Source organism: Orcinus orca, chromosome 1, assembly GCF_937001465.1.
Source record: "Orcinus orca chromosome 1, mOrcOrc1.1, whole genome shotgun sequence".
Classification (NCBI taxonomy): Eukaryota; Metazoa; Chordata; class Mammalia; order Artiodactyla; family Delphinidae; genus Orcinus; species Orcinus orca.
The window spans coordinates 145,193,083-145,210,068 of record NC_064559.1 but is presented as its reverse complement, the minus strand read 5'-3'; the positions used below and the strand labels follow the sequence as shown (position 1 = coordinate 145,210,068).

At 41.9% G+C, this 16,986-nt stretch overlaps 1 protein-coding gene across 4 annotated transcripts in view; it reads left to right on the top strand.

Annotated features, from left to right (window-relative positions):
• AK5 (adenylate kinase 5) overlaps window positions 1-16,986 on the top strand; it is a 236,863-nt gene that overhangs the window by 175,227 nt on the left and 44,650 nt on the right. For all 4 annotated transcript variants that reach the window (XM_004279944.3, XM_049707153.1, XM_033405965.2 and 1 more), the window contains 2 exons: window positions 423-465; window positions 2,665-2,709. In XM_004279944.3, coding sequence (XP_004279992.1) covers window positions 423-465; window positions 2,665-2,709 — 88 coding nt within the window. The remainder of the gene's footprint in view (window positions 1-422; window positions 466-2,664; window positions 2,710-16,986) is intronic.

The following is a 16,986-nucleotide window of genomic DNA, read 5'->3' as shown; positions in this document are numbered from 1 at the left end:
TGGCCCTTACCAGAAAGTTTGCCAAGTCCAGCTGTAAATCATGGAGTTGTTTGTAAAATAGCTGTACTCCTCCTATCAGTGGGCTTCAAGTACTTCTAGCAGTTTTGTCTTCTTTACATCAGCTTTTCTGACCACAGAGAGTTATGCACCAAGGAAAAAGGCAGGATATTGCACCTGTTACAAAGAGCATGAGCTCCGGGGACAGACAGCCCAGGTTTAAATCTGGGCTTTGTCCCTCACGACTATGTGGCCTTGGGCAACTAACTTCTTGAACTCAGTATGGTTTTCATCTGTAAAAGCTGGGCGATAATGGTACCTCCTTCACAGAGTCGTTTGGAAGGTTAAGTATGTTAATGCTGGCAAGAAGTTTAGTACAATGCCTGTTAGTATTATCATCTAATATTTTGATTTTTTATAAACAGGGTGATGACCAGTTAAATGTGTTTGAAGAAGACACCATAGGAGGTGAGCTTTCTTTACTGATCAGACCAAAGTTGTCATTTTAGTAGCTCTGAGCATGTCTTTTTTATTAAACACCACTAAGAGATAACAATCTACCAACAGCTTGTACTTTTCCCTTAGCCAGGGAACATGATTAAGATTGGGACTCTTTGGATCTCTCCCCTTTTGGTCCATGTAAAGAATCAAAGGGACACCTTACTAAGAGATGCATTTCCTCACTGCCCAGAGAACACGAGCCCCAAGACACTCAGTGAAGAGAGGATGCTCTGGTTAAAATGTTTGGAAAACACAATACCCAATCCCCTTTGGAAGATTCACATATATAAGAGCACAGCAAGACTCCCACATGTCCTGTAGGAAAGAGAGCTGGCTATCTTTAATTCACCATTCTTCAAATTTTATTGGAACACAAAAGTCTTTTTCCTGCATCGTGGTTACTACTCTGCAGTGTACCATTGGGATGCAACTTAAGAAACACCTAAATTATACTGCTTCATAATTTTGTCATGTTAAAAGTCTTGCCAAAACTAAAAAAATCCAACCATAATTAGCTACACATGGAACTGAAAATAGATAAAATTATGTGAATTTGACCAGAAAAAGATAAGTTTCATGATTGCCCTAGAAAAAAAATACCTGCTATCATTTCCACTCTGTGATAACTGTTGTTATAATTATGGTCACTGGAAATATATTTACATTGACTGGGAGCATATACAAGTAAGTGAATTGGCTTTCTAAATAACCCCAGCTCTAATCCTGCTGCTCCATGAGCATGGGGTAGTAGATAAAGTGTCATTTGATGATAATGGCAAAAGCAGGATGTAAAAATTGCAGTCACCAAATAACATAATGGTGACTCATGAGGAAAAGGCACATAAACATGAAGCAAGTGCAAATAATCAACTCAGCCCCAACTGGATGGGGATTGATTGATTGCTGAATAACGTTTCCTCTTTTCCTGGTTATAAAATTAACACACATTCATGTGGAAATTTTTTTAAGGTAGAAAATAAGAGCCATCTAAGACCTTATGACCTCTGAATAATCATGGGTAACATTCTGGTTTATTTTATTGCAGTGTACTGTCTATATACCTATCTTTACCTAGTTGAGAATACATGTGTATATACAAACATTATCTCCAATATTTTGTACCTATCATAACAAAAGCCTGTTCCCATGTCATTGAAAACTCTCTATAAACTTAATTTGTAATGACCACATTGTATGAATGTACTATCATTTTATGAATGTACCATCACTAATTTTTAAAAATAACTAGTAATTTTAAAAAAAGAACTATTTTTTTAAACTGGAATAAGATAACCATACTACTACTAATACTAACAATAATAACCACTTTCCTAGATTGCAAATACATTAAATGTTGCTCAGCTTCATAAAAGTAAACTAGAAGAAAAAAGCAAACTAGAAGAAAAAAGCAAACTAGAAGTATGGAGAACATGAGATGACCATTTGGCTCCACATGTTAAAAGCATCAATCTATCTGCCTTTAACAGAAAGCTCCAGATAACACTCAATTTTTCCAGTCACCATGGGCTACTCTGTAAAGAGACTGAAGCATCTGTTTGATTTCAGAGAACGATAACAAAAAATCCTTTCATGTGAAAACCAAATGGTTCCAAAGACCCCCAAATTCACCTCTTTCCTCTGTTTCCAGCTCTTTTTCCCTTGTCTCCTTCTTCTTCTACCCCAACTCAATTCTTCATGCCCTATTCCCTCTCTCTCTCTCTCTGTCGCTTTCTGTCTCTATCTCTCTCTGGTAGAGTTGGGCCTTTCACTCAACTAATAGTGGATTCCTGCAAAAATGTAGCATTGTGTATATAAGTGAACCACTTCATGACTACCTACTACATCACGTGACAACTGGAAATCTTTTAGGGCTCCGCAAACTCTGCAGAGTTTCGCACTTTGCCAAAAATCCCTAATCATTCCTTTGCCTTAAAGCAGTGGTTCCCAAGATTCAGTTCTCACTCCCCACCTTCATGACTTTTGTTTTATCTCTATCCTATCTATTCTCTATATATTATATAGAATACTGTATACTATAATACATAATGTAATAGTATATATTATACTATACTATATACTATATAATACTATATACTATATAGTATAAAACCAGGGTTTCAATACAGTTTTTCTTTCTGTATAACTTAAATTATTCTTATTTTAAAGGTTTCACGGAAGATTTGAGAAAGTGTAAAATTATTTTCCTGATTGGTGAGTAACAACCCTCAAATTTTCAAATGTAATTGCTAATAATAACAATGTGGTAAGGAAAAAAGACTACTCATTTCTCAACCTGTTTTGAAGTCTTGGCCCTTTTTTAGTCAAGATTACACCCCCGAGGCTTCCGGATCATTCCTTTCATTTATACAGTTTTATATTACTTTGGCTTTGTATCTTTTCAGCATAGACAAAGCAGGACTCTAAGGAATATCAAACTCCTGAGTTTAGCTCTATGATAATAAAATGCATTATAATCCCACGGGTAAAAGGATACCTACGTCTATTAAAATCTAACACCTTTTCTGTTTGAACAATGACCTGCTCCTCCCTAAACGAAATACATCAGTAACCACATATTCAAGTATACCTTAATAACCATACCCTGCATTCCATACAGCTAACAACAAAAACAATCTCGTTTGTTTTATGCCCTAGTACAAAGAAACTCATTGGGAAACAAATTGTGGGATAAAATTCATTTCAGGTTAACCAGCATTTTCTGAGCACCTGCTATGTTCCAAGTTATCTTGTTTAATCCTTACACAATCTTATAGGTTGGCGGTCCATCCCTATTACATATCTATTACACAGACAAGAAAAGTGAGCCTCAGAAGGTTAAGCAACTTGTCCAAGGTCACAGAGCTTATTAGTATGAGAACCAGATTTCCAGTTTTTCTCTTGGGAATAAATGGGACTAGTTGCACAGCAGTTAAGATTACATAGAATAGGACAAAATATCATCAGATCACCTCCCAAAACTTAGTGCTTTTCCCTCTAGCTAGTCAAGTCTATAGAAAAGTTAATACACTCAATACTGTACATTTTTCAGAAAATACCTATTTATATTCAGAAATAATGAAAAGGTCCACACCTCCTCAATGAGTGGGAAAAAGAATGGTTATCAGCACCCTAGAAATATACTCAGATATACTTAGAATCTTGCACCCTAAAGTCAGGATTCTTCCTTGGAAATCTCTCAGTAAACCTCCCTCATTGTCAGATGAAGAAACTGAGTCACAGAGAATTTAAGGGGTTTGAGGCAGGTCATTCAAGCAACTGGTGGCAGAGAGGAGACCAGGGTCCATGGCTGTGGTTCCCCATTTCCGGGCCCTCCTCACCCCACCACTGAGTTATGTGGGTTGTCACCCTAGACGGTCCCCCACATTTAATCATCCACCAACTACTTACTGAATATTGGACCCATGCTGGGCAGTGAGCAGGGATCAGAGAGTTTCCATCTTAGAGGAAAAGGAGAACTAATCAAATTATTATCACAAACCTTGAAAAGCATTGGGAAGGAAATGAGCTGAAACAGCGAACAAGCAGGGTGAAGTGTTTGGGGTAAAAATGGGTGATCAGGGAAGGCCCTGTGAAAGCGACATTTAAGCAGGGAACTAAAGGAAAAGATGGATGACTGAAGGGATTAGTGGGAGGTGAGAGGAAGACGAAATCTAGCCAAAGTGAACAGCGTGTCTAAGCAGTGAGAATTCTTGAGCTCAACTGAACTCTGTTTCTGACCTGCTTGTCTCTAGTTGACCTTAGCCTTGGGAACTGGATGGACAATTGCCTCACTTAGTTTACATTCTTTTCAGAAAGTAAAAGTACATTATGTCTACTCCTTACCTAAAAGAAACTCATCATCATAATTTCAAAGAAAATTCCCCTTTCCACACAAATTTTAATCAATTATCTTGGCATCTAGAGTATACACAATAAATTATACTTTCTGTCCAGCTTTTATCTTAGAGGCCAAATTAGGAAAAGGGGAAACTCTTTAAACTTGAAGTTCAGGAATCCAAAGAATGAGGCTTTATTATCACATAGCAATCTGTGTTTTTAATAATGTGGTCCAAAAAAAAGCTTTTTAAAATAGTACAGCATGTTTTGTGGTGGTTGTTATTGTCTCTAAGAATAATATTATTTCAGATGTACCCATTGTTTGGCACCATACTTGAATTTTGAGTGTATTTTCAAATATTGCTTCTATCTAGCCAGGCCTAAAGATCTCAGCTCATCTGTTACTAAGCCCTGTGCCCTTCAGAAGGTGAAATAGCACAATATAAAATCTGGCATCAGGACTTCCCTGGTGATCCAGTGGTTGAGATACCGCGCTTCCAATGCAGGGGATGCGGGTTTGATCCTTGGTTGGGGAACTAAGATCCCACATGCCATGCAGTGCGGCCAAGAAAACAAAAAAGTCTGGCACCAGACAAACCTTAAGACCCTCCAGGGTCCACAGACCACACTAAAAACTGCCGCTCTGAATAAAGGTTTTTCTTTTTTTTTATATCAACCAGACTGTCCTGTGCTTCAACTTGTTAGTCAGTCACTATTCTAGAAAAGAAGGATTTCAGCTTACTGTTTGGGCCATGTACAAAGCAACTGCAATGAGAAGGAAAATGATGGTTCTCCTTCTAGGCTATTTACTGGATTCTGCTTGAAAATTAAGGCTTTACTTCTAAATATACTTAAGCCTTGAACAGCATGGGTTTGAACTGCACGGGTCCACTTCTACGCTGATTTTTTTCAATAATAAATACTACAGTACTACCCGGTCCAGGTTGGTTAAATCCACGGATTCAGAACCACGTATCAGCAGGAACCAAGTATTCAGAGAGCTGGCTATAAGTCATACATGGATTTTTGACTGCAGGGAGGGTTCGCACCCCTAAGCCCTGCATTGTTCAAGGATCGACTGTACTTTCTCGACAGATGGCAGGATGGTATTTTGAGGCTGTATTATTGCAGGTCAATTTGAAGCTCATAAAAATACTCAGGCTGTCGTCGACACACCCATAGCAGTTTTGATGAGCTTTAATCAACCACAGTCAGCTGATTTCAGTAAAGTAAGTGTGGTTTTGTCTATATGAGAAGATGGCTGAATTTTTCGTTTTTCAAATTATTGTCCTGACAGCTACCAAGACAGGTGGGGTTATAGTATTAGCCAGAACCTAGGTTGACATCTTCACTGTTAGTCTTAAGATAATAATATTAATATTCCTAAAGTATCCTGGTTTAAAGTCTCCTGGTTCCCTTTTGCCCAGAGAAGGGTCCAACTCCTTAGTCTGGCCTCCAAGCTCTCTCCCTACTGGCCTCAACGTGTCTTCCCCTTTTCCCACACAGGAGTCTTCAGCCCCAACCTCACCTGCACCATTATTATCTCTTGAACTTTCCCCTGCTTTTGCCAGTCCTCTCACCTGAAATGTCTTCTCCCCTGACTGATCATGCCCCAAGGTCAGGTTTAATTCTTAGGTCTCTGTGCGGTCTTCTCTGATCTCCAGCCTTCCTCCGCTGTGCTTCTCCATCCCTGTGTCTGCATCACTCACTTAGATGCCCCAGAATGACTAGAACAACAAATATTTGTTGGAATAATGAATTCTTTAGGAAGCAGTGTGGTCAGTTTCCGTAACAACTGAAATAGCAGTTGGAATTCCTGGACCAGAACTGACAGGCTGCTTCTGGCAGGTTGGTTTTCAGGTTAACTGTGAACCTAACCAGACGCTTCTTACGCCATGTGGCTGCTGCCTTCTCACGGAGAACAAGCCACACAACTCCGCCCCATTCCAAGCTGCTGCTATTTCCTGCTCATTTGCAAAATAGTTTTAAGTGGGGACAAATAATTGCACTGACTGCCCTCTGAGTCAAAAAATTGTTCAGAGAAAGTGTACCGTCTGGATCAAAGGGAAAAGTGACAAGGATGGACCTAGTTGGCCCTTTGAATGTTGTGAAAATTATTGCCTCTGAGAAAATTATTGCTACTGAGAAGGCAGCTCAGTAGACAGATTAAGAGATCTCACAGGATAGGGCCTGGTGATCAAAAGGATTGAAAAGGGTTCTATGGTTGTTCACAAACAAGATATAAGAACTGTGCTGGGGACTTCCCTGGTGGCGCAGTGGTTAAGAATCTGCTTGCCAAGGCAGGGGACACGGGTTCGAGCCCTGGTCCGTGAAGATCCCACATGCTGCAGAGCAACTAAGCCCATGCGTCACAACTACCGAGCCTGTGCTCTAGAGCCCGCGAGCCACAACTACTGAGCCTGTGAGCCACAACTACTAAATCCAATGCTCCTAGAGCCCGTGCTCCACAACAAGAGAAGCCACTGCAGTAAGAAGCCCATGAACTGCAACGAAGAGTAGCCCCTGCTTGCCGCAACTAGAGAAAGCCCTCACACAGCAATGAAGACCCAATGCAGCCAAAAATTAATTAATTGATAAATTAAAAAAAAAAAAAAGAAGAAGAACTGTGCTGAAGACTGGGATGCAATCATTGCCGAAAACAGAAAATTATTTGGAAAATGCAAAATATCTTAAAGAGCCCTGTGACATCCCATTAACAGGCTCCTACAGTTTTTCACAACCTTTTCTGGTACATTTTTTTCCTTTTTTCTTTTTTTAAATCTCTTGATCATTATCTTGCTATTATCCAATCTATTTTGGCTTCTTTTTCCCTTCTCTGCTTTTCATGGCCTGCCTATCCCCCAAATGTAACATAACCTGAATTCCCATTCCCATTGAATTCCTATCCAAAGCCTTGGTAGAAGTTCTTCAGTTTGGAAAATCATCTGACTTTACAGGAGAAGTGTGAGACTAATGGCATAATGATCAAGACATCATTCAATGGCTGTAGCTTTCAGTGTAGCAGGAACACAGAGGGCCTTGTGTACCTTGGCATTGGTGCTGAACTACCGCTTTTAACTAGTAAGCTTTGGGAGGTACTTGTATAATATTTTGTGTTATTCTGTGCATTTTTTCACCACTGCACAACTAGTCCTATTTATTTCCTGGAGGAAAACTAAAGAAATGAGAATTTTTGCTTAAAACCCAATATCTCAATGCCTGTCATTATTTTATTAAGGTCTATTGTCATTTCATAGTTGCCCTGTTATTAAAGAACTATGAATAAATCTAACTCTTAGAGAGTATTTCCTTGGAGATTAGGTTAAACACTTTTGGTGGAATTGACTCATGTATTTGGTCACATTACAAATGAAAATGAAATCTGATTGTTTTAACTTGATGTAGCTATGATAGAAGCCAATGTTTACTGAACACTTACACAGCAGGCACTGTACAAAATGCTTTATAATGTTATCTTACTTAATGTATCTGCTCTATGGAGTATTATCGCCATCCTATTTTTCAAGTAAGACGTCAGAGAGTTAAGTAATTTACTAGTAAATGATGGATCCAGGGCTTGAAAGTTTGGATTTTATCATTAGCAAAGATGCTGCCAGTTGTTTTCCTTGAAGTGACAGGCTCACTTTATTACTTTTCAAGAAAATGTTTGCCAGATACTCAAGTCTGAGATACGATAGCTTTATCTGTTATTCAGTCTTTCAGAAGGTAAAAATGGTGTTCAACTAAAAAACAGCTAGTTCAACAACTCAAACGATCACACAGTGCTTTTCTTGAGAAAACCATTAAATGTACCTGGCTGTGCTGAAGTGCCTTATGCATCGTCCCATTTTGTCTCACAAAATATTACAATAATATGTACTTAAGGTCAAAATTAAACTTTTTCATTGCTTCATCAAGAGCATTCTTAAGTAACAATGGCATTGTTTTCTTCTTTCTTTCTTTCTCTCTTTCTTTCTTTCTTTCTTTTTTTCTGTGAGTTCATGGTGGTGAAGAATACTAGAATAATTGGCTTTGATTGGCACCACAGGTTTACAGCCATTGCTTTTGCATCATCAGTGAAAAGCAAATATCCTCTTAGTATTGTAATCAAAATAGGGGACCGGAGTCTGTGGACCACACTATGAGAACCCTAGGGTTAATTAGATTTGGAGGTGTGTTGTTGGGCAGCTATATGAAACCCCAGACTTAGTGTTTGGGAGATCTTGGAGGGAAAAACTCCCTTGTGCCTTGTTTTCACTTGTCCTTTCAAAAGCAAATAACCGGGACTTCCCTGTTGGCACAGTGGTTAAGAATCTGCCTGCCATTGCAGGGGACACAGGTTCAATCCCTGGTCCAGGAAGATCCCACATGCTGCAGAGCAACTAAACCGGTGTGCCACAACTACTGAGCCTGTGTGCCACAACTACTGAGCCCGTGTGCCACAACTACTGAGCCCACGTGCCTAGAGCCTGTGCTCCACAACAAGAGAACCCACCGCAATGAGAAGCCCATGCACCGCAATGAAGAGTAGCCCCCACTTGCCACAACTAGAGAAAGCCCGAGCGCAGCAACGAGGACCCAAAGCAGCCAAAAATAAATAAATTATTTTTTTTAAAAAAAAGCAAATAACCTCACAAATGTGAGGTTAGGGGAAAGGGGTGCATCTACCAAAAGTCCCTGGTTCTCTGGGCTCCTGTGGGCCTGGAAAAGTTCTGAACGTTTCTCTGTACCCCGTCGTACAAGGGATGCCTGAAAGGAAAGTCTGGGTGCTAGTCAGAACTGGCAAAGAGAAATGCATCTGGAGGACCAGGAGGAGACTTCAGAAAAGGGACTGAATGGAAGGTGGAGGGGACACACCCCAGGGAACTAACAGCACCAGGAAGACCAGGACTGAAGGAAGGGTGAAGAAAACCCTCCAGATGGGAGACAGCGCTGACTTGGAAACTGAACTTCGAGCTTGTCCAAGTCCACTTGGGCTAACAAAATACCATAGACTAAAAAACAGAAATTTATTTCTCACTGTTCTAGAGACAGGAAGTCTAAGATCAAAACACCGACAGACTCAGTGACTGGTGAGAACCTGTTCCTGGTTCCTATACAGCCATCTTCTCACTGTGCCCTCACATGGTGGAAGGGGCTAGAGAGCTCTCTGGGGCCTCTTTTATAAGGACACTAATCTTATTCATGGGGTCTCCACCCTCGTGACCCACGCACCTCCCAAAGGCCCCACCTCCTAATACCATCACATTAGACTTTAGGATTTAACATAGGAATTGCGGGGGGGGGGGGACACAAAGAACTGGACTATCAGGGTTATCAAAAATGATTGGATTAGCCTAAGAAAACCCAGCCTAGACTTGGTTGAGTTTCCACTATGAAAAGAAAACAGGCAGCTCATGAGCTAGGCTGAGTTCACATAGAGAAATAAGTTTCCATCCGACTCCAAAGCCTGTGGCTTGCCCTAACTGTGAAACATCATCCCTGCTCTAGACACAGCCGCGTGATTGCCACGGCTCTTTCTCCCCTGAAGGGGTGCAGTTACTAAGGGGCCCTTTGGCACTCACCCTGGCCGATACCTGTTTTTCAAAGTCCAGGCCACTCAGGATGGAAGTAACGGGAGACACACTGGAAAGACCAAGACAATCTCAAATATATTTACAAAACAATGGGATATCTTCTAACGTTGGAGAAATGCAGGCATTGCGTGCTGACTATGAACCTACTTAATTACATAAACCTTTTCACTGCAAAAAGCTCTAAGTATGTTTGACTAGAACAAAACACTTTCTTCATTTATACAGACCAAATTAATGAACCTTTATCAAGGACTCACTATGCTTAAAGAACTGTGAGGTTCAAAAAGACATTAAACAATCCTTGGAACACTGCATGACATGGCAGAGGGGATTTTTTTCTCCATGTTTTTAAAATTATTTCCTCAAAGAAAAGAACGTTGCTGAGTTACGTCATCCAGAAGGGCAAATTATTGCTAAAAAGAAAAGAGCACAAGTGAGTAAGTTTTACCAGGTAAAGTGAAGGTGACCTCACACCCTCACACTCATTGTCTCCCTACCCATTTGTTGAGCTCTTTTTGGAAATGCCGTTAATTCACCAACAGTCACCTGGTGAAGTTTTAGGTACTGAGCCTGTTCACTCAGTCAAGGCCACATCTCCAAGCTTGACTCACTGAGAGCCCCTTTTGTTTGTTCCAAGACCCATGAAGGATGATCACTGGACGCTGTCAGATGCTATAGACCCAAGACCCAGCACTGGAGATGAGAGAACACCCAAAATCTTATGTTTGTGTCCAAGCTCTGTGTGCCTTTGGACCAATCCCTTAGCCTCTCTATAACATAATTATTCTCCAGTTTGTGGGTCACCCACCCAAGAGTATGGGATTTGATTATATCTCTAGTCTGTCCCTCCTACCTATCTTGTGGTTCCGTCTTTATGTCTTTAGCTGTAGAGGATCTTTTCTAGCTGGTTTCAGTCTTTTTCAACAATGGTCATTCTGCAGATTGTGATTTTGGTGTGCTCATGACAGGAGGTGAGCTTAGGGTCCTTCTACTCTGCCATCTTTGTCACTCATCTCCTAGCCTCTCTGAATTTCTTTTAAATGGCAAAATAATGTTTGTCCTCTATTCACCCCAAGTTTGAATAGCCAATGAGTTGACATGTTGCGAACTGTTTTCTTAATTGGAAGCATGTACAGCAGAGACATGGCCGCAAGGAAATGAAGTGTGAAGACAACTGAATAAGCCAAAGTTCCCATCCTCTACCTCAAAAATGTTTATTTTATTTACCTCATAAGAATATTAAAACTGGCATATACTGGGGACTTACTATGTTCCATATACTGTGCCATCTTTATACATATTATCTTATTTAATCATCAGACCAATCATCTGTACTCATATACTTCCCCATTTTACAGATGAAGAAATGGAGGTCCAGAAAGGTTAAGTAAATTTCCTAAGGTTGCACAGTTAGTAAGTGACAGACTTAAGACTCAGACCAAATTTCTCAGACTTCAAAGCTCATGCTATCGAAGGGTATGTAAATATATAGTGAGGAGGCCAAAATCTAGGTGTGGTTGTGAGAATATGGTAGATGAGGGAAGGGCTTGCCATAATTCTTTGAATAAGTACCTCAATTTTCTATTTTACTTTGTTCCTGTATATTTAGCTATTGATGTCTGAAAACAATGACAAAATAATAAGACATCAAATGAGTATCAATGAAAAAGACCTCTGAGTGCCCCAGCTATGTCTCTCCCAGTTATGTGAAATTCCATATTAACTTCAAAAAAGGAAACAATTTGATGCCATATCTGAAGCATTACTGAACCCCTCCCAGAGCACACTGATTTCAGAATATATTGATACATTGCATCTTTTACTAAGACATATTGTGGGTACCTTTTTGTGAGCTTTACCAAAACTATTTCAGAAGGCCAAGGGCTGCAACTAGCAAATGTCTGAAGATGTAGTGCTGGGTGGATCTGAGGAAGCTTGGTGCTTCTGGTGCTTTCTTGTGGGTTGGATGGAGTACCCTGACTCCATATTGATCTCAAACGATGGCTTAGTATGGAGGTGGAGGAAAAAATGGCCTAAGCCAAAGGATACATAGACTTTAAGGGGGCTGCTTAACTCCCCGAATGATACATCTGTTCCCTTGCTGCTACATTAAATTCTTCCATTAGGTATATATTCTTTTGGGTTACTTCCATTAATTCATTTGGTACATTTTTTGAGTTTCTACTATATGTCAGCAAAGAGATAGACTTAAGTGTACAAAGAAAAAAGACAAGGCTACCTAATCTCAAGGAGCTCACGTTGTAGGGAGGGGACAAAGAAATGGTACAGCTGGTACATGCAATGGCAGAAGCATAGGTGATGGAGAGAAAGATGAAGTGGGGACGTGAGGGTGGAGAGGGGAGAGTCAGAGCTGAGTCCTGAGGAAGAAAAGGAATTGGCCAAGTGCAAGTAGGAAGATGACTGGGGTGGGCCCACGCACAGAGAGGGGAAAAGTGTGCAAGAGGGAGCCCCAGAGGTGAGGGGGTGGGAAGTGGTCCGAGGCAGAGCTGGAGATGAGACAAGGTCTGGATCGTGACCAGGCTAAGAAATATGAACTTAATCCTGTAGCAGTGAGGAGCCGTCAGGGCTTTTCCTCAGTCACGTGTCATCAGATGCAGGTTTCAGAAAGAGCACCGTGACAGCAGGGAATGGGAGCCAAGGCTACGGTGGGGAGGTCAGTCCACAGGTCATCTGGATGGTCATACAGGTGAGGAACAAAGAGGCAGTTGAAAGGGAAAAGAGGAAACAGATCCAAGAGATTGTGGGGCGTAGAATCAACAGGATTTATAGATCTAGGGCTTCCCTGGTGGCGCAGTGGTTGAGAGTTCGCCTGCCGATGCAGGGGACACGGGTTCGTGCCTCGGTCCGGGAAGATCCCACATGCTGCGGAGCGGCTGGGCCCGTGAGCCATGGCCACTGAGCCTGCGCGTCCGGAGCCTGTGCTCCGCAACAGGAGACACCACAACAGGGAGAGGCCCGTGTACCGAAAAAAAAAAAAAATCCATTGTGTGTGCAGGTGAATGAGAAGAATTAGCATGACTCAGAAGTGGCTGGTTTAGACCACCGGGTGGACAGAGGTGCCATTCAAGGAGATAAGGAATGTGGGGTAGAAGTGGGTTTTGGGGAGCCATAAAGAGTTCAGTTCTAAACATTTCAAGACTGAGATGCTTCTGGGACATCCAGAGATAATGTCCATTCAACAAGAGGTTTTTGAGATCTGGTACCCAGAATACAAGTTCTGGCTATAGACAGAGATGTAGCATTCACCAGGATATCAATGGTAGGTGAGGACATGTATGTGGGAGAGATCACCCAGTGAGCTTGGGTAGAGGGAGGCTAGAGGAAAGCTGAGATCTGGAGGCTTGGAAACACCCATGCCAGAGCCGAAGGAGGAAAGAGAGGAAAGAAGAAAACAGGAGCAAATAGTGTCATAGAAGGCAAGGGAGGAGAGAGTTTTCATCCAGGGAAGTTTAAATAAAATGTAATGAAAAGTGTCTGTTGGGTTTAGCAACCAAAGAGCTATTGGTAACTTTGGTAAGAGCAATTCCAGTGGCAAACGAGAAAGTAAAGCCAGTGGGTTTGGGGTGATTAAGAGGTAAGGGAATGAAGATGTACTCAATTCTAAGAGAAAGAAAAGACTTAGGGCAGTATCTAAAGGAAAAGGAAGCTCCAGAGTGAAATAGTTCTTAAATAAGAGAGTCAAGCACATTTGTATAAATAGAGAGACAGTACAGAGTCTAGTTAAGAGTATGAACCACTTGAGTTCAAATCCCAGCTTTCCCATGTCCTAGCTGTGTGACCTTGGGCAACATCCTTACACTCACTCTTCCTCAGTTTCCTCATCTGTGATGTGGAAGCAATGATAGTACCAAGGTCATAGGGTTGACGTGAGAATGAAATGAGTTAACACATGTCACAGTGCTCCTAGTAAATACTCAACAAGCAGTAGCCATCAGTATAACTACAGTATATTGAGTTAGGGGAGACAACCAATAAGAAAGAGAATATCTTGATAAAAGGGGGATGAAGATGGAATCAGAAGTTAATTGGAACCTACAATTGGAACCCATCAGCAGCCATGACAGATGTTAAGAGATTGGTTAAATTCCTGTATCTGCTTCTGATGTCGTTCATTCAAATTAAACACTCCCTAAGGGATTGATTGTTAAATGGGGTGTTACCTAGAATAAGTGTGGTTGGCTAGGATCAGGGTGAGTTGAGGTGAGAAAGTATCTCTTAGACCTTTGGCTTAGGCCTGCCTATTGGCTGCCATTTCCTCTTGTGGACACATTCCTGAAGTTGTTTACAACAACACAACAAGTTTTTACTCTGGGAGATCATATTTAGCCTTGAGGAACGAAGCAGAATAACAAGCCAGTGATTAAGGGGGCAGTGACTGTTTTGGCCTTTGGCCTTCCTATATGTAACATTCCCAAAGTATTTCCCTCTCATTTTGCTCCAAGCTCTAGGACCGAGAGTCTCAGAGCACCTTTTTAGCTGTAAAAACATGTTCATTTGTTTATTTATTTATTTTTGGCTGCATTGGGTCCTTGTTGCTGCACGCGGGCTTTCTCTAGTTGCAGCGAGCAGGGGCTACTCTTCATTTCAGTGCACGGGCTTCTCACTGCGGTGTCTTCTCTTGTTGCAGAGCACAGGATCTAGGTACGCGGGCTTCAGTAGTTGTGGCTTGTGGGCTCAGTAGTTGTGGTGCACGGGCTCTAGAGCACAGGCTCAGTAGTTGTGGCGCACGGGCTTAGTTGCTCTGCTGCACGTGGGATCTTCCCGGACCAGGGATCGAACCCGTGTTCCCTACATTGGCAGATGGATTCTTATCCACTGCATCACCAGGGAAGTCCCTTTTTAGCTGTAAATGAAATATATTTAAACCATCAGGTGGTCAAGGCAACGAAGGACTCTTTCCTCGTAAGCGAATGCGGCTATTTTGCTTTAACGTGACAGGTTCCTGTGACCCAGTTGATATTTTCTTCCCATATTTTCTGGGGCACTCCTGATGGTCCTACCACTCCTCGAGGAACATCTTCTACCAGAAAGCTGATCACCATGTTCGCACCACACACTTCCCCAATGACCTTAGTTTAAAGGGGAAGGAACATATTTGGTCCAATTATATATTTCTCTGCTTGGACTAACTCCTGGAGTAAACACGTGGGAAGCTGGCATGGGCAGAGCAATATGCAGAGCACAGTTGTGTTTTTCTTGGAAGTCCTCAGCTTGGTCTTGGGGGGGCAAGCCCCCAGACTGTCCCTCATTCCAACATCTATTGTTGAGAATGGAAGAGAATGTTAAGCAGTGAGAAACCTGGCACTTAGTAGGTGTTCAATATAAGTCTTTAGAATGAATGAATGAATGAGAAAGCAAGATGATGATGAGCTAAGATTAAGTTATTGTCCCCACGTTCCCCATGCTCAGCTGTGGTAAATAAAGACACGGTGTCAGAAATAACAGTATTAACCTGTCTTCTAAAAACCATTTGGAGTCATAATTATAAGAGCAGAGGTTTTAAGTAAAACTATAAGGCTTGGCCATTTTTAAGAACCAGCTATAACTAAGAGATTCTTCCTCTGGATGGGTCCTGAAAGAGCAATATGGACTCTTCACGAAGTCTTCCTGGCCCCTTCTCACCAAACAAAGACAAAAACAAATATGGCTTTTGCTGGGTAAGGTAGCATATGGCTTCTGTATCAGAATCAAGTTCCAGTCACCACTATGTAGCTAGCATAGATGCCAGGAAGCATACAAAATACAAAACAGAGAGCTAGCAAATCATTCCATTGGTTGTACTGATTTCCAAGTGTCACCATCCTTCAGAGGAGGGAGTATGGCCTGGAGTTCATATGTTGCTAAATTGTCATTAAAGATAGGAGAGCAAGAAAAAGCTGAACTATGCATCATCACTACAGTAAATATAAGGGAGAATTTTTTAAATTTTTAATGTCATCACCCCTCAAGGAGCTTATAATCTATTTGATGAAGCAAGGATTAATGCTTATGAAAACTTTAGAACCAATACAGGACAGGTAGACAAAGGAGCTAACAGTGAGTGTTAGCAGGGATGAGGGGATGAAGAGAGCACGATGGCTGAATGGTCGGGAGCCCCTTTTTGGAGAAGCTGAGAACCAAGGGGAGCCTCAGCGAATGGGTGGGGTCCCCTAAGTTTGGGAGAGGGTTGGGGAGATGGGGGGCTCCAAGAAGGGAAATTTTAAGTAAGGAACCAATCACAGTGGTAGGAGTATGCCCCTCCTGGCCCAGGAACAGAAAAGAAATGGCCAAATCACAGAAGCCCTGGATGCTGAGGAATGATGTGATCAAAGAGATGTTAACCAAGGACCCGTCCAGGGCTGGTAAACAGGCGAGGAAGCACCAGGAGGGAAAAACTTCCCTTGATGAATCTGCCCATATACCTCTCATATTTACCTTCTAGTTTTACAGGATTTTTTTTTTTTTATGTTCTCAGGGAAAATAGGGGTAGGAGGATGCAAACTTGGAAAAGGTTTGTGGGACTTCCCTGGTGGTCCAGTGGTTAAGAGTCTGCCTTCCAATGCAGGGGACGTGGGTTCAATCCCTGGTCGGGGAAAAGATCCCACATGCCACGAGACAACTAAGCCCGCATGCCACAACTACAGAGCCCACTCCCTCGAGCCCCCGCACAACTAGAGAGCCTGCACTCCACAACTGCTGAGCCTGCATGCCGCAACTACTGAGCCCGCACACTCTGGAGCCCGCGTGCCACAACTAAGAGCCCAGACACCGCAACTAAGACCCGACGCAGCCAAAAATAAAATAAAATAAATAAATATTTTTTTTAAAAAAGAAAGAAAGAAAGAAAAGGTTTGCATCTCCAGTATCTCAGACTGAACAAAAACAACTGGTTAGAGCCCTTGTTTTCAAGTCCTCTCCGAAGAAGGAAGAGCCCTAAATTAAAATGTTAACTCCAACACTGCACAACATCACTGGAGGGGACTATCCTTGGGCCCCAGTGGAGAGAACTGGCTGCATGTGCTTGGTCTCCCTGCAGGTGAGAGGGTCTCTTTCTGTTGCACAGCTCCTGTCTTTA